The 27958-nt window shown below is 38.0% G+C and overlaps 1 protein-coding gene across 1 annotated transcript; it reads right to left on the bottom strand.

Moving 5' to 3' along the window:
• Positions 1-34: 34 nt before the first annotated feature.
• On the bottom strand, positions 35-27958 carry TXNRD1 (thioredoxin reductase 1). Its single transcript, XM_008927960.3, has 14 exons — positions 27791-27958; positions 25547-25669; positions 21729-21801; positions 21495-21614; positions 20590-20732; positions 20346-20461; positions 18467-18692; positions 15680-15772; positions 13885-13961; positions 12130-12286; positions 9101-9208; positions 7174-7269; positions 4910-5044; positions 35-1758 (listed from the first exon to the last, which is right to left on the bottom strand). The coding sequence occupies exons 2-14, from the start codon at positions 25637-25639 to the stop codon at positions 1696-1698; spliced, it is 1500 nt and encodes a 499-aa protein (XP_008926208.2). The 5' UTR covers positions 25640-25669; positions 27791-27958; the 3' UTR covers positions 35-1695.

The following is a 27958-nucleotide window of genomic DNA, read 5'->3' as shown; positions in this document are numbered from 1 at the left end:
TCTGCTTAGAAGAGGCATCAAAATGAGCATCTGCTTGTGCAAATATTCAATTTATTTAATAAACTGGCCAGAAAAATACCATCACAGACCATCTAGATGCCATATAAAACATGTTTAAAAATCCTTCAGTTATGTATGAGTTTATAAAAATAACTTACAACACAGTTTTAGAAATCTCAGAAGAAATACATGAATTTGTTACCAGGTAGGAATTTAGACATAAGGTATTGTGCCCAGAGTGCTGGAGAATTCATCCCCTATTCACACCACAATACTAAACTCCCAAGAACCATTTAATAAAAGTAATCCGAACCTTGCTGCTAAAAAGAGAGGGAAATGGAAAACCAGATCACAAAGCACATTAATTTCCATTTAAAAGAGGCATTTTTGTCATTTATTGACAAATGTGTAGGTAGATTATCCAATACAGGAGGGATATGCAAGAATCTGATATTTTCCACGGAAATCTCTGTTTTAAAAGTTTTGTTTTCTTAATTAAATATAAAACAAAGTACACATGGAACTAAATACAACTTTTAGGCCCTATCTACATAACAGACTTTTCATTATTGGTTTTTGGAGGTTGAGTGGGGGGGTTGTTTAGTTGGTTGTTTTAGGGGATGTTTGGTTGCGTTGTTTTTGGTTTTTGGTTTTGTTTTTTTTTTATTTTATTTTACAGGCCCACTAATCTCAGGGAAAGTCTCAGTACTGTTGTGTTTGAAGAGGCCAATTTAGACCTGAAACAGGGCAGCTTACAACAGCTCACCTGCAGAGGAAGGAATTTACTCAAATTTAATACAGTTGCACAGAGTTCCTGGAAGCATAATTCATTCAACACTGGCATTCTGTCAGTTCCAAATTGGATTAATTATAATCCCATAAGCTTCAAGAAAAGCTAAGATCATCACACCTGTGTTATACACATGACTGTTACTCTCAGGGAAAAAACCCAACAACTTTCTGTATGAAAAGGCCTTAATACAAAGTACGTTCCTTTCTCTCTAAGAAGAACGTTTTTGCATACAAGGCACTCTAAATAAAAAGTCACAACAGAGTCAATTTGGAAGGCCAGAAATATGCTATTTTAGATGGTGCTAAATTTTTTTCCAACGCTATCTTTTTCGTCACGATCAAACAAGTAGATACAACTTCTCCTCCACAAGCATATGAGCTGGTAAAATGCATGCTCATGAGGAGACCTTGCAGTTGCTGTGTCATAACACAGCACACAGGGGCACTATACAGTTATCTGAAACTGTGAGAAGTTTTCTGAGTTGGGAAGTTCTTTGTTCCAGAAAGAACTAGAAAGGAATGTTCAGGAAAGAAACTGGAGAGGAATAAAACCAAAGCAAAACAGTTGTTGTCCAGCTGTGTTAGCAGTTCTTCCATCACTGCCCACCAGACAATGCAGGCTTCAGGCTATGACTTCATGAAAGCATTCATTAAATGCCCTGCTAATCGCCAGCTCGACAGTCAATATTCCCATTGCGTTGTTCATTGCCAGCCAATCACCACAAGTGACCAACTTCCACAGTGCTCTTCTCCTTAGGACCATGGAATGTCCAGGTTAAGCTCTACACATTTCTGCAGGTGTCTGAGGATGACTTCTCCCCAGATCTTTCTTCTGAATTGCACAAGGCAGACACTGTGGTGAAAGCCAGTCTCTGGCAACAACAGGAATGGGGCTCTTTAACCTCAGCATCCACTCATGAGGGTGTTTTCACCAGAACGCTTAGTCACGGACAGGGTGGTGAATACCTTAAGAGAGAGAAAAAGAAGGACTCTTAGTATGGCTAAAATGAATCTTTTTTTTTAATCTAAAAGATCTAGTAGGGCATGATGCTCAAAACTGCAGCCATTTCTTCAAGTAATGAAATAATAATGAAAATCTTGCATTTAAAATCCTTGGCACTAGAAAGCACACACACATACAAACAACCTTTGTTCTCTTCATTCACCTTATGGTCTTCCTTTTACAGTGGAAAAGAATGTATTAAGGAAGTCACATGGCTTTATACCACCTCATGTCTTAATGCCCTAAGTTTTTACTGTGGGAAAGAGCTCAGAAATAATAAACGCTGGTCTGTGCACTGAATGAATAAGTGTCATTATAGCTCAAAGATAACTTCTTTGTTTGGGAAAGTGAAGTTAACCCAAGGCCACAGCATTTGGAGAGAACATAAATTTTGCTTTTGTGCCTTTCTAGAAATTATAGAAATGTGGAACTGACAGCTGATATAAGTATTATGTCTGGGATCTGTATTGTATCTTGACAATAGCTATGAAACACTCAGTAAAACCACTTTGAAAAATTCCAATCTTTACTGCTTTCAGGTCACTTTAAACAAAACATATTCAAACCTAATTATTGTAAAATTAACAGATATCAAAATTCAGGAAGAAAAATTCTACAAAAACTTATTTAACATTATAACTTTACTATGCAAATAATTGCATAGTTTTGCATAGTTATAATATAGAAAGGAAAAAAGGAAATCAAAACCACTGCTATCTAAATGCTTCAAAGTTGCAATAATTAGCTATCATCAAAGCCATCTCTCAGGAATAATAAACTTAGCACAGAATAAAGTACATACACATTTCAGTTATGCAAATAACATTGGAGTATCTAAAGATAATGGGGATCAGAAAGCCCTATATTTCTCTAAGTAGAAGCTTTGCTGCATTAAGGCTGCTAGCAGCTCTGAAGAGAACAACATCAATAAATGATAAACCTCTTCCATTTTCTATAAGCACATAAAGCATTACGCACAAATCAGGAAGACAAATGCAAGCCTAATGTATATGGCAGAAGAACAGTGATATATTTAAACTATAGTGCATTGCTTGAGGCAGGGTTCTGAACTCTTTATTTCTGATCCACAGGTTGAAAATGTATGGGAATCTTCATTTATTGTTATTTCACTTTGAAAGACCAAGATTAAAATGTGCAAAATTTATCTGCTTTCTTCCTGGCCTGACTACAAGCTCCAGGTGTGCTAGGGGACCACACAGCTCCCTAAGGCTAGTAACCCAATGGGGAATCATTTGATAATTACTGGAAACATGAGGGTTTTGACAGAATTTGTTCATTTTTTTAGTGAAGACAAAATCTTAGATCCAATGGCTGGAAAGCCATTGTTAGCTAGCTGAAAGAATCATGTCAGCAGATGCTTGATTATACCTGCCTGTATTTCAAGCAGCACAATCAAGGCTGAGATGTAATTCTCTGTAAGGCTGAGGTCCTAACAACTCTGTGCTCGCAATTATTTGGACTTTGCCTGGGAGGAAGTTCCATTCTGAGTTCATGTTTTCTGCAGAATAAAACGCTGCTCAAATAAGAGAAGTGAAATCTGGCTCTAATTTGAAAGCAGTGAGAATGGGACTCAGTCTTAAGGTCTTCAAGTGGAATAATACCACATTTCACAGAAGACAGTAATGAATTAGTACTAGTGCCAGTGAAGATGTCAGCATTTAACCCTGTAACACTGCCCCATCCTGCTCAAATCAGACTTCATTTCCCTTAGCTTTTACATGGATGTAAGTTAAAAATAACACCATTATTATCCATAATTCTATTCATCTAGATATGCTCATTCCTCACAAATTCCAAACAATTTTAAAGCATTTTTTTAATCAAAGACTGCTATCTTGCACTTTGATTTTTGTTTACTGCTCAAGAGATTAAATTAAGTAAAAGCATAAAAAAGTCTTTTGAAGACTGTCACTAGAAATGATCGCTGTTCCCTGGAGCTTTTAAAGAGTGTATTTCTCCTGAGCCAATTTCTTCCTCCCCCACTCAAACAAATATGATTATCTGAAACTACCTCCCTGAATTATATCTAATCATCATTCTATTCAGTTTCAATTTTAGCAGCTCAGATGTCCAGAATAAATTATGACTATCATCCTCTCTTCACACTGCATATGCTAATATCCCACTTGAGTTCACAGGTTTGAATGCCTCCCTCAGAGATCCCCCTCCACAGGGCCCCTGGTAAGATAAGGACATGCTGCCCCTCTCCAAGGGCTTTCAAGAACACCATCAGATGATACTACAGAGAAGAACAGGATCTATATTGTGGATGCTTTGAAGATGATTCAGATTGCTAGCAGTCCATTCCATTAATGGAGTTCATATTACATTGCTTACACTGTACCACCTTGGAAACATAAAACAAGAGAGGTGGACGTCACTTCTGCAGAGCAGCATCCTGGTGCACCCTTGCAACACTCTGTAGCTCACACAAGCAGGTGCAAACAGAGATTCTGTACAAAGACTTGGGTCATGAACATGCTTTCAGGGATCCTCAGCTAATATAAAGTCATCCTATTGCTACTAAAGTCAATGGAGCATCTCTGATTTACATCTGGGAGGAGCTGTCCCACACCTGCTACAGAAAATTGAGCTCCTCATTAAAGAGGAACAGCAAGACAAACACAAGAAGAAATGTTTGTGTGGCCTCATGAAGTGAAGGCCTACAGAATAAAGGAAAAATCTTTAAAAGGGCAGAATCTAATAGAAAAATTGTCACATAGCCAGTCCCCTTCCACAGCACCAGTTTATAAGCCTATTTTGAGTACCCCAATTTAGCTTTACCACCACTTTAGCAGAAATAGTATCATAAGCCTTCATAATCTTGAGTGGGAAGAAAATTCTATACTTCCCAGTAGAGAGAGCACTGGATTAAGCGAGGCCATAAACTTTTCACAAATGAATACTCTCGAAAAAAAATTAAATATCCCAGATTAAACCTAAATGTTAGAATTCTAAATATTAAACCCAAGTAATTTCCTGTCCTTTCCTCCAAATTCGGACCTCTTTAACAGAGCTCTGTTATTCAGAATTCCAACACCCTACCCCAGAATGCTGTGAAAGCTGGGTTATGAGGTGACTTCAAATACAAACCTCGGCACAGACAGGATGAATTCCGATGGTGTTGTCCAGCTGTTCTTTTGTCATCCCACATTTAATGGCGGCTGCAAACCCTTGGGTGACTTCTCCAGCGTTTGGACCAAGGACATGGAAACCAATGACTCTCTCCTAAATGCCAAAGGTAATCAAATGCAAGCACAATCATGCGTTCAGTTCTCTTTAGACAACATGTAAGGGTTTCTTACTCAGAGTATATAACTTAACCAGCTCACAAAATATATCACAAATTAATGTAACCACTAAAATGTGAACTATCATTAGCACCAACAGATGGGAGATGGTATAATTTTGTTCTCTCTCTGCAAAGATTCAACTAGGAGCTCAGGAGTCAGCTTCCTTGCAAAGTTTTGTACAAGAGTCCTGCACTTACATCAGCAGCACACAAATTTAATACACCCCATGCTCTATGCTCGATTATGTGTGTCCAAATTGCAAACATGAATTTGAATTTTATTCAGGCAAGTTATCCTAACAGAATGCTTGCCTAAGTAAAGATGAGCACCCTGGTTTTCAACAGCAGGGCCTATGGTAGGTGGCTACATGGTCTGTGTCTTTGGAAGAACTCTCAGTTCAATAGTTGCTTACAGGAAAGGGCCACAAGCTGAAGTTGTGGCTAATCAGACACAACTGGTGGCAAGAAGTGTGTTATAACTAAACTGATGACTACTCTGGTTGCAGTGTTTGCTTTCATTGGGAGACAATATACCCAGAGACTGGCAAAACAAACATTCAGTTACAAGGAAGACACTGTTCACACTGGCAAAACAAACATCCAGTTACAAGGAAGACACTATTCACACTTCTCATATCTATACTACTGTTCAGTTGCAAAATATGTCAAACTGCACGTGCATCCTCAGAAAACACTCAGTAGAATGAGCTTTACTGACTTGACCTGCTTTTCTTAAAGAAAGGTAAGTCTCCTTTAGCACATGCCAGCTGCTGTGGGCTTTAGTGGCCTTCAGGGAATTAATCAGATTTTGCTGAGCATAGATGTAGCTCAGTTGGGTATCAAAAGTTGTCTGTTCTTTCCACTAAATATCACATATATTGGATGTAGTGGATACTCAATACACTGAAAAGTTATTATTCTTTCAGTCTCAGGACTGAGATTTACCACAGGGTTTATTTAAATAAGAAAAGTTATAATTGGGTAATAACTAAAACGGAATTATCCTTATTTTCCTTTAAAAATAGAGACATATGTAAGAATAAAACCATAGTAATGCAACCAAGGTTGTGAGAGTTTTAAATAGTTACTGAATTATTTTTCATCCAGGGTAACTTTCAACTCTACCTCTAGATATTTAAACATGTTTCAAATTTTCAGGACAAGAAATGAAAACAAAGTAATGAAACACTTTAAATCACCATTAAGCCTTTTCATTTTCTTAAGTAACTTTGAATTAGAACATAACTATGGGTTCTAAGATACCTTCCACACTAGTGCAAACTCCTCCAGACAGAGGATATGGTCAAAACCTGACAGGTTTGCAAATTTTACAAAATTAAGGACAGACAGATATGCCACTATCTTAGCAGGAATACATTTTCACAGTATATTAGTCTTCATAGTAATTCATATTATTAAAATCATCAATTAAACACATGGTGATCATTCAGAGATGGACACACCAATTCTTTTAACCAGTTAGTAATTTTGCTTTTGCTTCAGCAGGTGCTGTACATTTCCATTGCCAGGAAATTTTATCCTAGTCCATGGATAATCCTGGCATTATCACCCTAAATGAGATTTGTGCAGGCAAAATACATTATCCTGTTAGAACAAGCTCAAGAGTTTTATAAGCACATGTGGGTTTGCAGAGGTTACAAGCTGTGATGGCTTCTGAGACGCCTCCATTTCAGAGAAGAATCTCCCAGAAAAGAATGTCCAAGCTTGGGGAGGAGAGAATAAACCAATAAAAATTCTAACCATTTCTATGTGCATTGATTTGCTCACTTTTCAAAGTTAATGAACACTCTTAGAGATATCTACTTCTCATTTTACACGTACCATATACAAATAGCAATGGCAGAATTTTCTTTTTTACTAAGGGTTGATTTTGTATAAACAGGAGTATTGTATCACTATAAATATTTACTACATTTCAAAAGGTAGACAAATTTAAATCAATTTTAATTTGTTAAAAATAACTTATTTATAGACATTGTATCATCAATGGTCCCTATGATGAACATAAAGATACTGTTTTCCCTGGAAAGAAAGATGCACTTACGTTATCTTGAATATTGCAAATTATCTTTGCATAGCATTTGTTGTTGTCTCTGGACGGCACAGTCCACTCCAGAGGCCAGAAATGACTATGGTACACCTGGAAGTACAACACAGGTTAGAAAGGAGTTATGTAATTTCCAAGCAGAGAGCATGATCTTTCAAAAACTGCCAGATTATCTTAAATAATGAGCTATGTACATAGTATTTAGAATATCTGAAATCAGGGTGATGTTCTTTCCCCTTGATGAACACCAGAGAAGGAAGTCTTTGCAAAACAAGTGCTGGTATCATCCAGTAATTAAAAAAGGAGAAGCCATAAGTATATTAAAGTTCCAGGAAGCAATTCACCATGCTCTCATTAAACTACAAAATCACAACCTTCCCTCAGAGAAGACTGTACTGTCTCTGGGTCTACTTGAAATGAAGGCAAAAATGTTCCTCTGAGCAGAAAAAGGGAAGAAATAGCTTCAGAGTCTGGTTTTAGGAGAAATGAGAATATCACTGCAAAATGGAAAGTACTTAAAGACAACATATTTTCCTGTCTGCCCCAACTGGACAAATCCCAAATTGTAGCTAAGGCTTTTCACCCACTTGTACAGCACACATATCAGAAAATGATGGGGCATTTTTAGGCACAGTTCTACCAAGAACTCCCGGCAGCTCCCATTATAAGCTAATCTCAAATTGATTGCTGGTTGAAACAAAATTTTAATTGATCACAACTCCAGTAAAAATATATTCCTTCACAAACTAGGAGAGGCAGTTCGACATTTTGCCACATTAGTGGGGTTACAAAGCATTTATAAGCATCACTATCAAACTGAAATTTAACAGGCCTGAATGACAGATGTGCTCAATAATCTTTCTGAGGCTTGCAAAAAAAGCCAAGAAAGTGACATGATAAAGAGGTCAAAATTCACTAAATGAGGACTTAGGCAGAACACAAATGCTTCTTGATGCACATTTTAAAAAACTGTTTTGAAAATCAAAAATGCATTTTTCGCAACAAAGTGTCCAGTGTTTCAGATATAACAGCAAGAATTTCACTCAATAACAAAAATTTTGACTGGGTATATGCAAACTTTGTGGGCAGAAAAGAATGTAAGCCTTTGCCCTGTGGTCAGGTTAACATTACTTTACACACTGACATTTTGAGTCATATTTACTTCTTTTTCTCCACATCCATTTCAGAAAACATCAGCTAAGAGGGACATAAGTTCTCAGCTTCATGAACTGCCACTTATCTGCTTATTCCTCCAAATAATGCTCCTCGGGTGACATTTGCAGGACACAAAAGTTCATTTTATTGTGAGATTTCCTCCCCTTATGCTTTCTGTAATGTGGTCAGTACAGTATTTTGTAAGAACAGCCTCAGGCACTAAGTGCTCATATATGTCTAATTTCACTCTGGACCAGCAATCCCAGTGAATGAAAAGGGATTACTCATGTGAGTAAAATTAAGCACATACCTCTTCACAAAGTCAAAGTAAACAGGAAAAATGAGCAAAACATTTGGCTTTATAAAGTAAAAATCTCCATGGCAAGGAATTTGCCACCACTGTAGGTACAAAAAGCTCCACTTTGACATTAAAACCAGTATATTGCTTCCAGCCCATACCCAGTTTTAATTTATCCTGAAGTATTTGCAGGCACAAAGAAACCCTTTTTCTTTTTTTTTTTTTTTTTTAAACCAAATATTCCACCTTCAAGTCCCTGTTTGCCAAAAATAGAACATATCTGCAATTAGAACTATTGGAATTAAGGATTATTTTTATAACATGTCCGGGAACAGCCAAAGAAGACAAAAAATGTACCCAGTCAGCTCCTGCCCTTACATCAGAGCACAGAATGCTGTGTTAATTGACTCTTAACATTATTTTAAATCACAAATTGGAAACCTAAAGCCCAGATGAAATTAAGGCATTTACCTCAATGTTTTCCTCCCCAAATTTCTCCACTGCGGTCTCTTCAGAGTACCCACAGGCTCCATACTCCAAAGGAGTAAATACAGTAGTTGGAACATTCACATAGTCACACTGTGTGGCATTCAAAACAAAACAAAAAAAACATACAACATCAGTAATAAAATCAGCACTCAGCAGTCTGAAACACAGGAAGAAAAGCTGGATTATTCACAATTCTGAAAGCTCTTCTGTTTTTTTAAAATTGTTTTAAATTAAGGTACAGTTTTGGCTTTGTCCATTCCAGAGGTGTTAACTAGAGCAAGAACAAAAAGACAGTTTAAAACCACACTAACATTAGTGTGCACAGATTAAATGGAAAAAGAAATTCAGTGCCCTATTTTAAAAACGTACCAGATACAGGCCAAAATGGAGATAAAAACAGTAGAACAGTAGACTGTTCAACCATTTCTATAAAGCATGCTATTTTTAGTTGGAGATGTTGCAAAAGCACCACCACTGTTCAAAAATCATAAATTTTTTTTTTATCAACTGTGGCTTAGGCAACATCAAAGAACCAAAGACATGGAGTACAGCCCTTCTGGGGGACAGCTAGAACAAGAGCTGATACCATGTGCCCAGTCAGATATCATAAGAGGCAAACACTGACCCTTGACTTCACTGCAGCTTCAGAGTGTTGCAGAGGCTTCCTCTCTGGGCAACTTCTGGGCCTGACCACCCTCATTGTAAAGCAGTTTTTTCTTATGCTCAAATGGAATTTTCCTGTGTTTCAGTTTGAATACGTTGCTTCTTGCCCTTGCACTTTATACCACTGAAAAGAGTCTGGCTCCATCTTTTTTACTCCCTACCCTCAGGCATAAATACACATTGATATAAGAGCCCCTCAAACCGCCTCTTCTGTAGGGTATTTAAATTACCAGCTGTCTCAGCCTCTCCTCATGTGTCAGATGCTCCAGTACTTTAATCACAGTCATGGCCCTTTGCTGGACTTGCCTTGTCCTTCTTGTACTGGGGATCCCAAAACTGGACACAAAACCAAATCTATCTTACCAGAACCAACTGGAATGGAAAAGGTCACTTCCTACAACTTCCCTCCACCTGATGGCAATGCTCTGCCAGGATGCATCTGCAGGATGCAGCCCAGGATATCCCTGGCCTTCTCTGCAATGAGGGTACATTGCTGGTTCACAGTCAACTTGTCCTCCAGACCTACTGAAGTTTTGTCTGCTTAGCTACTTTCTAGCTGCTGAGTTCCCAGCCTATGATGGCACATGGGATTATTCCTCCTCAGGTGCAGGACATTCCACTTTTTGCTGAACATGTGAGATTCCTGTCAGTCCATTTCTCTAGTCTGAACCACTTCTCCACTCTGAGTGACAGCACAAACACCAGTTGCACCAGTCATTTCTTCCAGTTTTGTATCACCTGCAAACTTGCATTTTGTTTCATCATCCAGATTCATTAATTCAGATGTTAAACAGTACTGGAGTGAGTATCCAACCCTGTGGCACACCACCAGTGACTGGCCTGCAGCTGGTCTTTGTAATGCTGGTCACAGCCCTTTAAACCTGGCTGTTCAGCCAGTTTTCAATCCACCTCACTGCCCACTTACCCAGTCTGTACTTTATCCATTTGTCTATGACAATGTTATGAGAGACAGTGTCAAAAGCCTTTACTAGAGTCAAAGTAAACAAACATCCCCTGCTTTTCCCATACCCACCAAATTAGTCATTCTGCCAAAACAGACTAGCAGGCTGGTTAGCTCTATTTAATTTCCAATAATTTTATTTTCTATAGACTTCAGCTTTAATTAGTTTCCTTTGTGACTGGGGATCAACTAAGATGTTGATTACTGTCCTTTCCCCACCTATCCATAACACCTCATTATGTTTCATACAATCACCTTTTCCAGATTTGTTACAACATAAACGTAAGCCAGGTTCCCATTTAAGTAGTTACTCATTTTTAGAATTCATTGAATGAGATAATGCTTCCTTTGGCAGCATAAGGATTTTTGTACCTTGAGAGACTGTTATCTGGCATAAAATGTAAATTAAGACATATCCATAGTATTGCAGTATGAAAAAAACCTGGCTTCTGCTATGGTTCCTTAAACTTTGCCTGGCTAATGCAATGACATTCTGCACACTGATTCAGAATTCTGCTACCACAATACCTGCCAACGTAAAACAAACAACTCAATCAAGCTCTAAATCTGGCCAACAGTTGAACCTGATATGAATTCAGCAGGGTCTAAAAGAGAAGAAACCCTTATGCTCATGCCCTGTGGTTATGAAGCTGAGACAAGCACCCACACCAGTGGTGCCTGGATAACAGCTCTTTAAAGGCACTCTTCTTTCCTCCTGGTTTAAACATAGGGTGTAGATGAGTACCCGTACTGCTCCCATTTAAGCAAGCATAACCTGCCTAAAACCCACAACTGCACTAATATGAACCATAAACACCGAATTGATTATTTCAACTACCCAGGTACAAATATGTGCTGAGTTATCGGTACCTCTGGTCTTCCTTTGTGTCCCTATTCAATTACAACTCAGATCGTGTATTACATTGAAAACGCATGGATGAGAGGTGAAAAAAATTAGTGGAAATAACACTGGAAATTAAGAGCATCACAAACTCTAGGGATCATAGGTAGGTTTAGTAAACTGCCTGTGAATTGGAGTTAAAGCATTTAATAGGATGGGGAAGATTGCTGACTTTTAGGGAAGGTGGTAGAATTAAAAACAAGCTAAATGATCTCAGTTAATTTTATTATCATTATACTCAGAGAGAAAAATAAACCCACTTAAAAGGAAAAAAAAAAAGAGACTACTGTTTAATCCATAAAGTATTAATTTCATCCCACACAATTAGCAGAACACATCTGCAGTAATATCTTTGCCAGGGGAAAATTAAAATGATCATCAAAGCTAATCCTTTAAATTCTTCTGGGTTTTCCATAAATAAGCAGACTCACACTCTGCACTTAGAAGTAGAGCAGTGACAGTGTTTTGTGGCAACTGTTTCCTTACCTTAGTGGTTGCCCCAGCATAAAGCCTCCGAACTAACAATCTTCCTGCCTGGATTGCCACTGGTGTGAGTTCCAGCTTGTCCTGCAGTATATCTCCAACAGCATAGATATATGGCACATTTGTTTGCTCCTCATCACTGACGGGAATTTTTCCTGTTCTGCAATTGGAATTAAATAAGAAAAAAGATCTAAGTGTGCTGCTCTGAAGACTGGAGGTGTAAATAACCTTTCAGGAGTTAGGCCCTTTAGCTTTAAGAGAAAGACACATATGTGAAGTATGAGGGAAAGAAGTCATATTCACAATCTTACAGACTTAGGCAAGAATATAAAGTAGTGCAAATTTGACTAAATCTACAGGAATTCACACACTGGACAAGGAGTAGCCTGTGAAGTTGCAATTTGTCTCCTGAATCATTGGTGAGGCATAAATCTTTTCCTCAAACACTCTCTACCACCAGCTGAGCTGTGTACAGGCAACTTTCAGGAATTAAAGGAAGAGACATTCTCCCACTCCACTTGTAGGACAAAAGAATTTTTCCACTGCTGAAATTCCAGTCCAGTGACTGAAGCAGTTTATAGAAACTTATCCTTCAGGGTACTACACAGAGACAGGTCAAGCTGTTAGACACCCTACCTAAGGGACAGCCAGCAAGCTTTTTAGCTGTAAGTGTACTGAGCTAATGGAAGGCTTTAATTATTAATATTTCCTACTTCATCAATAAATGAGATAGTAGTAATCACCACAGGAAACACATGTAACAGGGAAACCAGACAGGCACAGAAACAGTCAAACAGTCACTTGAGAGACCAGTGGAATGCCCATATTAAAAATCCAACTTCCTCAATTTTGCTCATTAACAATAATATATTTTATGTTAGTAACTTTATAATTCATTCTATTAAGCTGGCAATAGGTGTCCTGACAGCAGAAAGATGTGCCCTGTTCTGCAAGACAACACAGGTCTGTCAATTTTGAGTGGACCAAAAGTTCTGCTCATTTGGAATATCACAACAGTTCCCTTTGGCAACATCAGTCACTGTGTTCATATATAAAAACCCTGCAGTGGTCAAGTTCACGGTCCTTGTCTTTTCTCCAAAGGGAAGATCTTCGAGGCCTCACATGTCTGGAAGGTGTTTTAGTTACTGATATTGAAAATGTTACTGATAGCTCCACTCCCTGGTGCAACGACCTCACTACATTAAACATTAAATACTCCTCTACAAGAGACAGATTGTTCCTAAGAGTTGCTCCAAGGCAAGAAATAAACTCCTCCAAAACCTAAAACACATCAAGAACTCCACCTGTGAGTTTAAGGAATGCTACTTGGACCTTATCTTTCAAAATAACATATTAAAATATAAACAGAACTCACTGCACTAAAAGCCTGTATGAACACACAGATCTCTGCCCCAAGGGGTGAGAGAGACAAAACCAAGGAGGTGAGAATAAAGGAGTATAAGGAACAATTGACACAGTCTGGAAAACCCTGTGACTGGAAGAAGCTGTGAACCTAGACAGAATGGAACAGACACTTTTTGAGTCCCAGCAACTAGGAATTGACTGTTCATTATCAAATAAGCAAATGTGGCAGCACTGGGGGAGAAAATGCAGCTTTCTGCAACAGTCTCTCATTCAAGTGTATACAAACAGGGGACAAATTTGTCCTCCAAGCTTTTGAATGTCTATGCACCACCACCATTGCAACAGTACACGACACAACCTTAGCAATGAGTGAATAGAGACATCTGTCCTTACTTTTCATTGATATTCACTCCAACTTTGTCCAACCCAATGTTTCTTGTGCATGGATCTCTTCCGATTGCTAACAACACCTGCAAAATAGCAATACATGTTACTGATTTTTTAAAACCTCAAAAGTACATTTTGCTTAGGCTATTATTTTCATTATATACTGAAGATTAGTATCTAAGGCTTGGTCACAGTAAGGTGAATACATTTGTTACCCATTGTACATCCACAGAGTCCAAGACAAGCCACACCACCACCACGACACAACAATATCAGGTTTTAATGCTAAGATTAAAACAGTCAAATAACTTTCCCTAGAAAAGTACCCCAAAAGTATTCTAAACAAATCAGTTAGGGACAGATACTCTATTTCCTTGCAGTTTTATACCAAAGTGTTACACCATATCCCTACCAGAGCAGGTTACCTCAAAATGTTCCCTAAGGAAAGGGCTCTTTAGGAAAAAAACTCGATGCTTACACAAATCAAATAAAAATATCATAAAATAATATTTGTTTTGATCAGAAAATATTTACTTATATAGGCTCTCGGCCAAGTCACTGTCAAAGGATATTATTTGTTGAATATTTTTTGTTAAAACATTTGTTCAGAATGATGGACAGACCAGGCCAAATTCTTACTCACCCTATCAACTCTGCTACCTTAACAAGCAAATCAAGCTCCAGCTTATGCTATCACAAGGAAAATTGCTATATGCTTTGCAGTCTGGGACAACTGCCCAGCTAACTACACAATGCTTCCCATGTGACAGTTAAGAACTGTATTGAAGGAATCAGTGATCTGCTTCAAGTCTTATAGATGACCAAGCCATGCCAGATCTTCAGAGCTGAAGGTCTTAAAACGCATCACACACAGCTCACAGCTTCTATGAGGGGTGACAGCACTTCAGTGAAAGATGTAGCAGTAAGAAATCAGAAGTTTCCTTAATGAAGGGATGGTATTGATTTGCTTGCTAAAAAGTTTTCACTAGAAACAAACCCCAGTATTACAACACTGTGCAAGAGTGCTGCTGTTATTGTTAAACCTTTTCATAATACTGGCTCTCAGATGCATTGAGGCATGTCCTTGTTACAGGATGACTGATGCACTATACAGGTACATCAGGTCACTGGTACACAGTATTTGCAGTCTAAAGTCCCAGGTTGGAAAGTGACTGTCTTTTTGCATCCTATGTACTTCCAACTACTCTATTCCCAACTTTTTTTTTCAGCATCGAGGCCTATGAAAATGATTGGAGTGAGGTGTGATGGAAACAATCAAACATACAATAGCATACCTGCACACTGCAATTTTACTGTTTTAAGTGGGTAATGAAGCTTCCTGACTGACTTGCCACAAGTTGGTATTAGTTGCTTTTATGAAGATGTGTCAACAACAGGTCTTGAAATGACGTTTGTTTAACTCTTGCAGAGATCATTGTTTTGTGCTAACTACAAAACATGCTTTAGTTACTATGAAAGCTGTTATAAATCATTACTTATCATTTACTACAAATATCAGGCCAGGGAAAAATCCTGCAACTGATTCCACGTGACCAAGCTCATTTACATCTATAAGCTAAGAAACAGGTTTGAAAAGCATGCAAGTGATTTGGCAAGGCACAATGATCATGGATTTTGGGACTTTTTTCACATTAATTACCTGTTGATTGTGTGCAATTAGCATATTATAATGATTAAAATAATTTTAAAAAATCTAACATGTGGATAAAAACACCCCACAAAATCCCAACATTAAATGGAAGGCTATTTCACATTCTTCACATATATAGACAGGACTCACAGTATTGTATTCCCCTTCAATTATCTGGTCCCCTGTTGTGGACTTGGCTGTAACTTTCAATCTACCAGGAGTTCCTTCCTCAAGCTGCTCAACCTACAACATTTTGAGGATTGAGTGGAAGAGGAGATAAAAGAAAAAAGTGTCATTTCAAATAAAAATACACAAAAGCATATTTTTCCCACCACATATCACTGGGAGTGTTTTAACCATAATCTAAAATTAAGCATTTATTCTGAAGATTCTTTACATTTCTGCTCTCATATTTAAACATTTTGTTCCACGTCTATGCATTTATTCTTATGACCAACTCAACAAAACCCCATTTCTGTTTATAAAAGTTGACTGCTAGCTAAGTTCTTGTCCAAGTCCACCGTGTGAGCTGCTGGTGTCCACTGCAGACAGAGGAGGTGAGGAGGAAGGAAACTCTTACAAGGCCTAGAAACACCATCAGACATTTTCTCCAACTGCTTCTGGAGGACCATTGTCCCTTTCACCCATGGGAAGCCACTGCCATAGCTCAGACCTCAGCACTACAGGCCTTTACCCTGTTTCAATTATATTAGCCCAGTGTACAAAGGTGCCATGGCCTTGCAGGAGAGGGCAGCAACTGGCTCTAAATGGCTGAAAAAACACCATCAGATTAAGAAAAAAGCCTCATCAGTTTCCCAGAGTCAGCTGAAATAAATATTCTTAGTTTTAGCTGCAGATCTAGATGTACACTCTCTCTCAAGTAAAGCAGTAGCTCACTGTCTATTCTAGCAAAGCAAGAAAAAAAGCTTTTCACAACTGTGCTCTTTGCTCATAGTAATAAAAAATGACCATTTATGTAGAACAAAACAAAACCCAAAATACACTCCCCTCTTCCACCCTCCACTCCCCAAATGTATCAGAAAACAATACAGCAGAAAGAGCAATACCACTGATTCTTTTCCAAATACCTTTTCCTCTCAACTAAATAAGTGAATGGAATTTGAAGTTATATTGGTGAGTTATTCTTTATTGCCATTAATATTAATATATGGACTGTGAGGAAAGGACTGGATATCCTAAGCCACAGTCCTTACAGTCCTTCCCTTGCCTTCCCAAGAAAGGGCATGGTACCTGCCTGCTTCCAATGTCTGGCTGTACATACAAGAGACATGTAAGTGTGTGACACATAACATAATTCTGGGACATTTTAGTGTTCATCCTACAGATGAAAAGGTACTTTTCAACACCTGCCCTAGTTCCTACCTCATTTTCAGTATTTAGAGAGAGAAAAAGTAAAGTTTCTGACAAAGTTTTTACCCCTGTCCTTTATTTTCTTAATTTTAAAAAGCCTACTGCACCATCCTACCAACTTTAAAGAATCACTGTGAGAAGTTGCTCCTGTTCAAAGGCAGCATTATTTGTAATAATTCATTGTCTGCCTTCAAACGTCCCAATGAAAGGTTTAATAAGCACAAAATGAATAACTTCAAAAACAATGTTTGAAAGAGATCAGAAAACCTGCTAAAACATACCCAGCAATTTAAGTTGAGGGTATTCTCAACCAGAAACAGGGACAAATATTTTATTCCCATTGAAATCAAAGACATGTACTGAAGTGACAGGGTAAAACAGACAAAAGTGCATTTTGTGACTAGGGTGATGGACTGCTCTTCCCAGGGTGCACCTGGTGCTTCCTTTTGTCTCATCCCACATCTGATCTTACAAAAATATATGTCTGAAAAAAAAGTTAGATCATCATCCCTGCTTTTTATACAGCATGGGATTTATGCAACAAAGACATGTAAAAACTAAGTTCCTTGAAACATCCATTTTGACTTCTCACAGCAACTCTCTTTCTGTGAGAGTCAGACCCACAGTGTGATAACTGACAAGAGCATTTTTAAAGCTACTCTTGATACTGCTAAAGGTGAAAATGAACAGTCTTCACTGAATTTAATGCTTTAATCCCCAAAGTCTTAAACTCGATAACATGCTGGTTTAACACCAAATTGAAAATTGCTTAATATCTGATTTCCTATTTCAGAATAACTAGGCACTAACTATTGTGGAAAAAAAACCCAAAAACATAAAGAAAATACTGTTAGCACCCTTTGAAGTCTTTGATAAAGCAATTAGAAAAGCTCCAGAATTTATCTAATCTGATTCAAATTCAACCTGAATTTGCCTGGACATGTGCCTATATGCGTACATAACTAGTTGCAGGAGTACTCTTACTGAATTTAACAAAAATTGACCAAATATTTAAGGACTCTGCCAAATAAACAATATAGGTGGATACTTCTAAAGCCAATTTACTTTTCTGAATAGTCCACTAGTCCTGGGCATATAAACAGTATTTGCCAGTTGAGAATTTGAGAACTGGCAATGAAAAATATGACTATTTGTGATGCACTGGAGCCTGATCTTATATGAAATTATATATCTGCTTAACTATGAGCCTGCAAGAAGTTTCACAGATTTGAGGACAACTGCTGAATTTAAGTATATTCAACATTTGCAAGACCAGGATGTGCAGGTGTAACATTTTCAATGCAACATACACCAACCCATCTAATTCTGATAAAAACAATGAATATGGGAATCTCACAAAATTTTAATACTAAGATTAAATTGTACCTTTCAGTTAATTAGGGTTCGTGGATTTACTCAGTTTGAAACAAAAATTAACCCATTTTATATCATAGCAGATCCTGTATTGTAAGTTCAGCTTTTGTATTCGTTAAAATAATTTACATCTTAAAACATTAGGACGGGTATATCCCAATCAATTGTAGTCATATACCACTTTGAGCCTACCTTGGTTGGCACAAACTCCCTAATAAAGTTGACTCCATGTTCTTTCATATATTCGCCAATTTTGTTTGCCATATCCTGGTCAAATCCTCTTAAGAGGATGGATCTCACCATTACAGTGACATCTAATCCGAGGCCTGCAAGAAATCCTGCACATTCCAAGGCAACATAGGAAGCTCCAACAACCAGGGTTTTCCCTGGACAGTAAGGCAGAGAGAAAAGATCATCACTAGGAGAAAAAAAAAAATAGAGAGGAAAAAAGAAAATACAGTTAAAGGCAGCCCGAAGAATGTATCATGCTTTATATTTATCTGATTTGTTCTGTAACAATAGGACTTTATTCCTCTTCCTGCTCACTAAAAAAACCCAACTTAATTTAATGGACGTTCATCTGGTATATAAAATCAGTACACGACAGATTAAAAAGTTATAGTTAGGAGTACACACACACAAAAAAAAGAAAATTCTGAATCATCACAAAAATGTTGAGAGTTTTAACAGAAATTTAGGACAAATTGTTAAAAAGGTAGGTTGTTGGGTCTTTTCCACCTCTGAATCTTGCTTTAAATATTTTGCTGTAAATTTTAGCTCCTGAGAACTAAAAGAGGAAGGGGTTCAGCTTCAGGATAAAAATACCATCTTCACTTCTTTGAAGACTTATTCCTTTTGCTAAAGCATTATATGCAGTGTCAAATACACACAGACATTATGCAAATCACAGTAAAAAAGCAGAGACAGAAGTATGAAATTAAGGAAAACATGTTTATTTACCTGCTTTCCATTTCTTTCAACTGCTTCATCAAGCTACATCAGTTCTACCACACTTTGGACCCAGACTATAAAATCAGGGCTTCTCAAGGAAGCCAGAACTCATGGAGGCACCTCAGTTGCTCAACAGAGACTTAGATTTTGGAAACACAATTCTCCAAAGATTTAAATCTAAAATAAGTGTCTCTTCATCAGAGTGGTGGAATAAAATGTCATTGTGTAATTAAAGGCTGTTCCTATCCCCCAAGGAACTCGGTGAAAATTATACGGAATTATAGTCTCAATCTGATAGTCTTTAAGTCTGGAATTCCTGACTCTTCCACCATAATGTTACTTTAAAGCACCACTTTACAGGCTATATTATCTATTATCTTTAATTTCATTACCACTTATTAGAAGGAAACATACCACATGGTGTTTTGGTTACACAGGGATTATGTCAGTTATTTATTTCATTGCCATAGGTTTGCCAGCCTGTAATTCGAACCTCTGTTTCTACATTAGATAACTTCAAAGTTACTCTGATAGGAAAACACATTTCATCTGCACATCACATGTTTTTGGTCAAAATGATGCTAGAATTGCTTGGCCTTATCAATTAACGAGCCATTTGAAACCAGTTTTCCCAAAATTTGAATTAACTTCACTGAGTAGCTGGAAAAAAAACGAATGAAGACCAATACATTTCTAACAACTTCATAACATCAGCTCCTATGCCACTCCTGCTTTCTTGGTAGCTGAGCACGGAGGTTTCTTCCAAGCAAACTCTGCTCTTCAGTTTCAGAACTGAAAGACCATGAGGAATAGAGGGGAAGTGAGTGCACTGGTAACTGGGGTAGAGACAACGAATTCATTTTATGACTAACACACACATGGCTTCAGACATTCTCGGTTACTGCTGTTACTAGTCAGGAACAGAACCATCCTAGCCAGCTACTCAAAGTCTTGTGATGTCTACTAGACACTGATGTTTTCGGCACCTTAAAGTCTGTCTATAGATATTCTCCTACCCCTACTTTCCCCTAACAAAAATTTACATAGGGAAGAAAACCAAGCAGCACTGTTCATGTTTCTTACACACAAGGAATGACTTCATATTCCTCCCTGTTTTTACCTGCTAATGCAGTATTCCTTGTCTCCAGGTATACCCAGGTAGCGTGGTCGTTCACCAGTAGCAATGAGAAATCTTTCAGCCGTGTACAGCTTCTCAACTCCTCTTTTGTTTGTTGCCTACAGACAAAGTATTAATCCAAAGTGAGTGTTTCACAGTCCTGCCATGGGAAAAATTAGTCTGTTTGAAAAGCACCTCTATTCAGAACGTACTGTAGGAAGACACAGCAAACAAGGCTAGGGAGTACCTTAATTGTGTGTGGCCCGACAAATTCTCCATATGCATTCTCATATGTGACTTTGTTGTCTCTCAGTGCAACCCGATAGCCCCAGTTCAGTGAACCAATGTAATTCTGAACAGATTCTGTCATAGTCATCCAGTTGTGTTTGACTGTCAGAAACAAAAGAGGAAAGTTCATCTTTCAGTTTGAGATTTTCTTTTTCCATAGTAAACTTGTATTCTCAGTCAGATTTCTTTTATGACCCTGTCACCTTTAATTTATTCCTTTTTTATTCCAGGGTAACTCTACTGAAATCCAAATAATTACATCAGCATAGACAATGTGAGGGGTCACAGTGGAACTGATATGGCTTAAAACACAGAAAATTCAGACTTACTGCATTATCGAGAGTATTATATTGGCAGATGCTTTGAGAAGGTGACAAATGAGGACTTTGCATCTCTGAGAGATGTTCCCCACTACAGCATTATATCCTAAATAAATCACAGTCCTATAACCATGCACATTGGAGCAAATACAAAGCAAAATTCATCTTCTTACATAGTACTGACAGAGACTTAAGGAAATCTTTGCTTGCAACTATATGAAGTTTCTAACAGGGATATTCTGGGGTATACCCTTAGACTTTGTGGTACTTTCAGAAATGAAGCAGAACCTTACTGCTTTTATTCACACAACAATCTTATCAATTACTAACATGATCAGAAGCTATTAATAAAGAGATGAGAAGCTGGAAGACAAAAAGCTCCATGGCTTTAGACTTGAAAAGCACTGAAGTTTATGTGTAATCTCTCTGAAGTTGCTCCACATTGTTAAAAGCAGACATGCTTTAGTGCAACAAGCACTTGATTGTGAGAACAACCTCAGGATTTTTGGTGCAAATGACAAAAATAAATAGTGTCCTTCTTTACCTTCTTCTGTAAACTGCCATCCAAATTTGCGTGAATCTTGCAAGGCTTGTCCAAGTAAAGCAGCCTGGTGCATCAATTTTTTAGGTATACAGCCCACATTTACACATGTTCCTCCAAGACCTGAGAGAAAGGAACAGAATATGGTTTTCACATCAGTGTGGCAGATCTGAAAGATGAGAGTCAGAGTCTGAATAAAGCTCCTTTATAACAGGTTTGCAATGAAAGGAAATTTACCCCATGAGCTTCCCTGAGGTGTGGGCTTGACAAAGTCCAGTACCATCACTTTCTTTTCATATTTGGCAGCCTCCTGCAAAACAAATTAAATAAGACCCATATCTAAATATTAGAGGTTAAATTTGGAGTATATGATAACATCATGCATTGCTGAAAAGCTTTGTGACTTTTAATTAAGTTACAATGAATGACTTGCAAGGGAACAGACAGACAATCATTAACCTTCTGAATTCATCTGTGCATTCAGCAGGAAAAAGAAGATGAAAGGGAAAAAAAAGAAAGGCATTCATCCTGCTACACTACCACATGGTACCAGTTGATACACAGAAGATTCTGGGAGTCCACCCTCCTCTTCTCTTTTCAATCCTGTCAGTTTGTTCAGACTATTTCCCAACATGCCCATTTACTTTTAACATACTTAACAAATTCCTAATTAATCCAGTTTTCCCTTCAAAGATGGTTTCTCCAACATTTGTTTGAAACCACATCACACAATGACATAAGCAGTCACACGGCCAAGCATGAAAACTGTGCTTAATTCAAATTCTTTTCTTTTAGGAGAAGGGAACACTAGATTTTGAGCACAATCTGTAGTTGTCAGGCTCAGCTCTTGTTCTTTCAGGTGATGTGACCTGCAGCAAGCTGACTTCACTGTCAGGATGAACAAAGATAAGCCCAATGAGGAATGACTGAGGAGCTGGGGCTGTTTAGTCTGGAAAAAAGGAGGCTCAGGGGGAACCTTATTGCTCCCTACAACTACCTCAAAGGAGGTTGTGGTGAGGTGGGGGTCAGCCTCTTCTTCCAGGCAACTAGTGACAGGACAAGGGGAAACGACCTCAAGTTGCACCAAGGGAGGTTCAGGTTGGATATTAGGAAGCATTTCTTCACTGAAAGAGTGGTTAAGCATTCAACAGGCTGCCCAGGGAAGTAGTGGAGTCATAATCCCTGGAAGTGTTCAAAAAATGAGCAGACATGGTGCTTGGTGATTTGGTTTGTGGGTATGGTGGTACTCAGACAAAGGTTGGACTTGATGATCTTGGAGGTCTTTTCCAAACTTAATGTTTCTACAATTCTGTATTTCCCCTTAGAGGTTTCATTAGCAAATCTATAATCAATGACTGTAAATGACACTGAGAACTGAAATTTCTATACTGATTCCATTGCTTCCTTCATGCTTTTTAAGAAAAAGGCAAAAATCCACAGCAAAAACTGCTACCACGGAGAAACACATAAGTAAGCCCTGTGTAGCTGAGAAATAACAATGAAAGACTCCCCCCATGAGATGTAGCAACATAACTTTGCTACTTGGAGTAACCACAACTGTGCAGCATCACATGATGAGTTCTTAGACATGTAACAACTATAGGCACAGGGTATTACTCAAAGGCCTTGGGCTTTATTTGGGAGGAGCTGGACAGTCTTCAGCCTTATGTTACCAGTAATACTTGTTAAACCAAATAGTTGACAATAAGAATTTCAATTTTAAATGTATCTTACTTCATGCAAAATGCAAATGATAATTCAAACAACGCAGTCTGTAGACACCTTTGGAAAATACTGAGGTAATGGATTTCCACTTCCAATAAAGATCTAGGTTGGCCAAGAAGCTAATTTCTATCCATTAGCAGTACCTCTGAGAAGGTTCCTCAGGAAGGTGCTTAGGGACTGAGATGTGTCATTAAAGCTTCTCTACAATGACAACTCTTAAACACCACTCACAACAGCTTTACTAGTGTTAACTAAGTAGAAGGCATGGATTCCCAAGCTCACACTCAGCTGTATGCTCGTGTAATACAGCAGAGCATTCCACTGCTACTTCAGCAGAGATCACAAACAGATATAACCACTTCTGCAAAGTGATGTGCACAGCCACAAAACCTGCCCTGTAGGCTTCCAAACCCTGCTGGGCTCAGTGCAGTGCCCCACAAACACAGCAAGGCTGCTTATGGCTGGAGGTGTTCTGTGTGAACTGACAGTAGGGGCCTGGCACCTTGGTCTGAATCTGCAGTTGGGTTGCACAAAGTCAACTTGGCAGCTTTTGCACTCACTGTGGAGACGTGCCTCCAAATTAACAAGTTCTGAGCACAATATAGAGAGGAAGATGTGCACACAAAGCTGCATGTGTTGTAGTGAAAGGCACACATTTAGCCAATCTAGTTAAACTACTGCAAACGTGATTGTAGATATCTGGAACTTGGTTTAAGAGCTGTGTAGCTGGGGATTTTTTCTGTTTTGTTTTGGGTTTTTTTAAAGTTTCTTTTTAAAAAGCTGTTTTAAAATTTTTTAAAGGTTTTTTTTCAACTTCATGAAACTGATAAGAAATACACTTTACTACTGATAACTACTGATGACTTCATTGATCTACCATCTTCTGCTCTACTCTACAATCATTTGAAAACACTAAGAATCAATATACACTGACTTGAAGGAATAAGGCAATTTATCTTCCCAGCTGCCATGTTTTCTGTCACGCAACTGAAAAATGATGCAACAAACATCACTGCTGTACCTTCACAACATAGCACATGTATACAACAAAGCAGCCAGTCTCCTTATGGAAACTTCAACAGATGGCTTTTTATTACTGAAAACTGGTTTTGCATTACTGTAAGTTCCATTTTACTCTTGTTACTCTCTTCTGTTCATCCTCATCCTCTGAAAAGCAGTGTTTGCTTCTCTTTGTGATTCTCAGAATTTTTGTAGATCTTACTTTCAATCCTGTGCCATGACAATAGTGCCTCTATTGATAGGAAAGCAGTAAATTACCAAAATAAGTTATGGATGTACAATCCACAACTCAGCCCTGCACAATTCCATTATAACAGAAGTACTTCAAAGGGACCAAGGTTCAGTGTGAATCCAATGTCATGCTGAAATATTTTCTCCTTATTTTCTTTCACTCTTAAATGACCTCTCCACTTTCTGAGAACAAAAGAGATCCCTTCTGTTTAGAGGAATAATCCAGCTCCAGGTCTTGCGCAACAAAACACTTTTATTTCTAGGAATTCTCAATTCATTTATAAATAGTTAATCTTACCAAAGCCAGAGGAATCCAAATGTGCCTGACTACTGATGTGAAGGAGAGCTACTGGTCTACATTAAATTTCAGTAAGTTTCAAATATTTGGGATAATGACAATTCTAAGAGCTGGTATATTTTGTACCCCTGTGGATTCTTTTAATTAATTGTAGATATGCCTCTAAAAGCAATATCCTCAACAAACCCCATAATTTATCTGGCTACAGGCAGGAAACACCACACCCTAGAAATGAAGAGCTGTATTGGGTCAACCCACCACCACAAGGGCAAGACCCTAACTCTGCCTAAGTCTAGGTAAAATCTCCATTTATGCAACTATATAAGCTCACAAACCACAAAATCTCTTCCATTTTCAAGACTTAAAACAAGATACACAACTATTTCTGAAGAGGTAATACTTTTATATAAAACTAGATGCCTCCTGATGTTAATTTTAAATAATTTTAAAAACCTTTTCATTTATGAGTTAGGTTTTAATTCAACTACTAAAAAACACGATTAAGGTATCTACCTGCTGTTTTCCAGCAGCATTATCTCCCATTAGGGGGAACCAAGTTTCATTCTACTAGGGAGTGTACCATGAGATTTTTATGTTTTTCTTCTTCAGAACAAAAAGAAAAGAACATTGTATATCTGGCACTAACCTCAAAACAAATATCACTGATCAGGCAGAAATGTTATGCCCCTACAGTGTCTTAAAGATACCCAAATCCAAGACGCTGAGGATGTCACCCACCCACTTACAAGGAAAATAAGAATCTGTATTTTCCCTCTCATACCTTGGCAGCTGCCAGACCACCTGAGCCTCCACCAATGACAATGAGATCATAGTCATAGGAATCTGGCACCGGCGTGAGCCCGTTCACTTCCATCGCTTTCTGAGGTTTATCTTCCTTATGTGTCTGAACAGAGGAAAAAAAAGTATTAGGGAATATTGAAACATTACTGCAGCATTCGAAAATTAGTATTTTCAGCAGCAAATATTGTGATAAGAGAACATAATTGCATCTGAATTCTCTGAGCGCTGCTTGTAATTAGCTTTTTTTAATTTCAAGTTCTTAATCCATCCTTGAATAGCTCAGTACCTGTTAAATACTGAACTATGAATTTTCTTGTTTGTTGGAGCCCAGAGTTTCCTTGCAGAGCTTAGTTTTCCATGAAAATACAACCACAGTGCCTCATACTGCACTCCAGGATGAGATACATAACTGCTGACATAAGCTTTCCGTTAATTTATTTTATTCTTTTCATCTGCCCTGGACTTTCCTAATTAGTGTTTTTCCCCTCCTCTTGCATGTATTAGTAGGAAAATACAACAACCCTATACAACATTGCAACAATTCACAGTAATTCCCAGCCTTGCCAACAGAATGAACAGAATTGAATTAAGAAAAAAAATTCTGAAAACTACATTTTTGTAACATGTATGTGTTTATTATTGCTCCAGTTTAGTGCTTTAACTTCAGCATCAAAAGGATCAAGTATGGCCACTATGGTTTCAAAAGAGATTTTTTTTTTTTATCACAACTACTACCACAGAAAAACAATCCATAAATCCTAAAATGCATTTTGACAGCTGTATGCCACAAAGATCATAACACTCTCTTTCTAAAATGAGCCTTTGTACTTAATTCATGAAGCTGCAGATTATCAGGGCTTCAAACCTTCATGCCTTTGGAGTTCCTGAGAAAATCCTCAAATGACTCTCAAATCCAGGACAAGATCAGGATTGACTCAGCTGATGTAAATCGGTATCAACAAAAGTCATGGAAAAACTTTAAAGACCAAAAATTAAGAAACCCCTACTTTGTCACTTTATGAATCTGCTCACTTTTATTCAAGTGTTTCCATGCGCCTGACTAGATAGGACTTGCTTCAGTACTACTGGAATAGTAGTGGCAAATCAAAGGAAAGAAAAAAGCCCAAAGAAGTTTCCCTTTTCTTTTCATTTTAATTTCATTTTGCATTAAGCAGCCCTTTGTACTCAAACCATTCTACTGTCACCTTTCTCTGAGGTTTCATTAGTCCCTCTCTATAACTATGTGTACTCTACTGATGGCTGCCAGCAGAGATATCACTGACAAAAGTCCCGTATCCCTCAGAAAAATTACACAGCAATGTCAGCAGAAATTCAGACTGTGCATCTGCCTGTAGAAAGTTAGATTTTAATAGTATTTCATAAGCCTGTTAACAGTAGAAACAAAACCTAGAAACCACCTGTGGCTGCTGTGAAGGCAACCAAAAACACCTCATTCTTTTTCCTCCTCTCTGCAATCCCAACATTCACCCCTAACACTAAATCTACTTTGCACCCGGTTCCCTTATTACTGTTTTTCTAACACAGCCATTAGCCAGGCTCAAACTTCCTACTGCAATCAGAGTAACTGTGGAAAAGGGGCATATATTGTATTATGATATGCAGCTTCACTTTATTTCTATTTAAGGATGTAAAACTAGAGAAAGGGTGCCATTCTTTACCAAAGCACAACTTCTTGTTTCCTTAGTGGTAACGGAATGGTGTGAAGCCTAAGGGTGGACTAACTCCTACAGTCATCAAACCCAGCTACCAAGAACGGTATCTTTATGATGCATGCAAAGAAACCACAAAAACTACTCATGAAATTTTATTAGATCACTACTTATATAATGCTACTTTTGAAAAATGCTTTATGTTTTCACATGGATTAAGAACCTTCAGCTTTTATTCCCTCCTGTTTGGTTCATCTTTCATTACTTCTTCACAATAATTCTGTATGAAAACATACTAAAAGTTGAGATCAGACAAAGTAGATTACAACCTCCTCTGAAGCCACCTCCTAGAACCTCACTCCAAAGCAGCCAGGATCTTGACAAGCTCTATGTCCCATTTACCAGGGGAACCTGTTCATGACCATGATCCATCCTGGGAACGGATCTCCTCCATTCTTCTTCCATGAACTGCAATTTTTACAAGACAGCCTACATGCTGATTATTTTTCAATGGCAAAACTAAATTATAGACTTTAAAATGTATCTCCCCCTACCTTTAAAGTTTTCTCATGATCTCCTATCGGCTTCTCCTGTACAAGAACTGGCCGTGAAGTTTCTGCTGCTACTTCGCGCTGCCCTTCTCGCAGCTTTGGGGCTCCCTCTGTGAAATAAAGAGTAAAATAACGTATTGTCTGGAGAGACGTCCTTTATGAAGGCTGTGC

The sequence above is a fragment of the Manacus vitellinus genome, unplaced genomic scaffold (assembly GCF_001715985.3).
Source record: "Manacus vitellinus isolate BGI_N305 unplaced genomic scaffold, ASM171598v3 scaffold_5_pilon, whole genome shotgun sequence".
Classification (NCBI taxonomy): Eukaryota; Metazoa; Chordata; class Aves; order Passeriformes; family Pipridae; genus Manacus; species Manacus vitellinus.
Note: the sequence above shows the minus strand (reverse complement) of the source record. Positions and strands in the feature narration are given on the sequence as shown.

Excerpts from the sequence above, each read along its gene's own strand:
- TXNRD1 (XM_008927960.3), bottom strand. The coding sequence starts at position 25,639 with ATGGAAGTGAACGGGCTCACGCCGGTGCCAGATTCCTATGACTATGAT. Across the intron at positions 20,462-20,589 it reads TCGGGCCACACACAATTAAG|GCAACAAACAAAAGAGGAGT; the intron begins GTACTCCCTAGC and ends CTTTGTCTGTAG. Across the intron at positions 12,287-13,884 it reads GGAGTGAATATCAATGAAAA|AACAGGAAAAATTCCCGTCA; the intron begins GTAAGGACAGAT and ends TTCCAATTGCAG.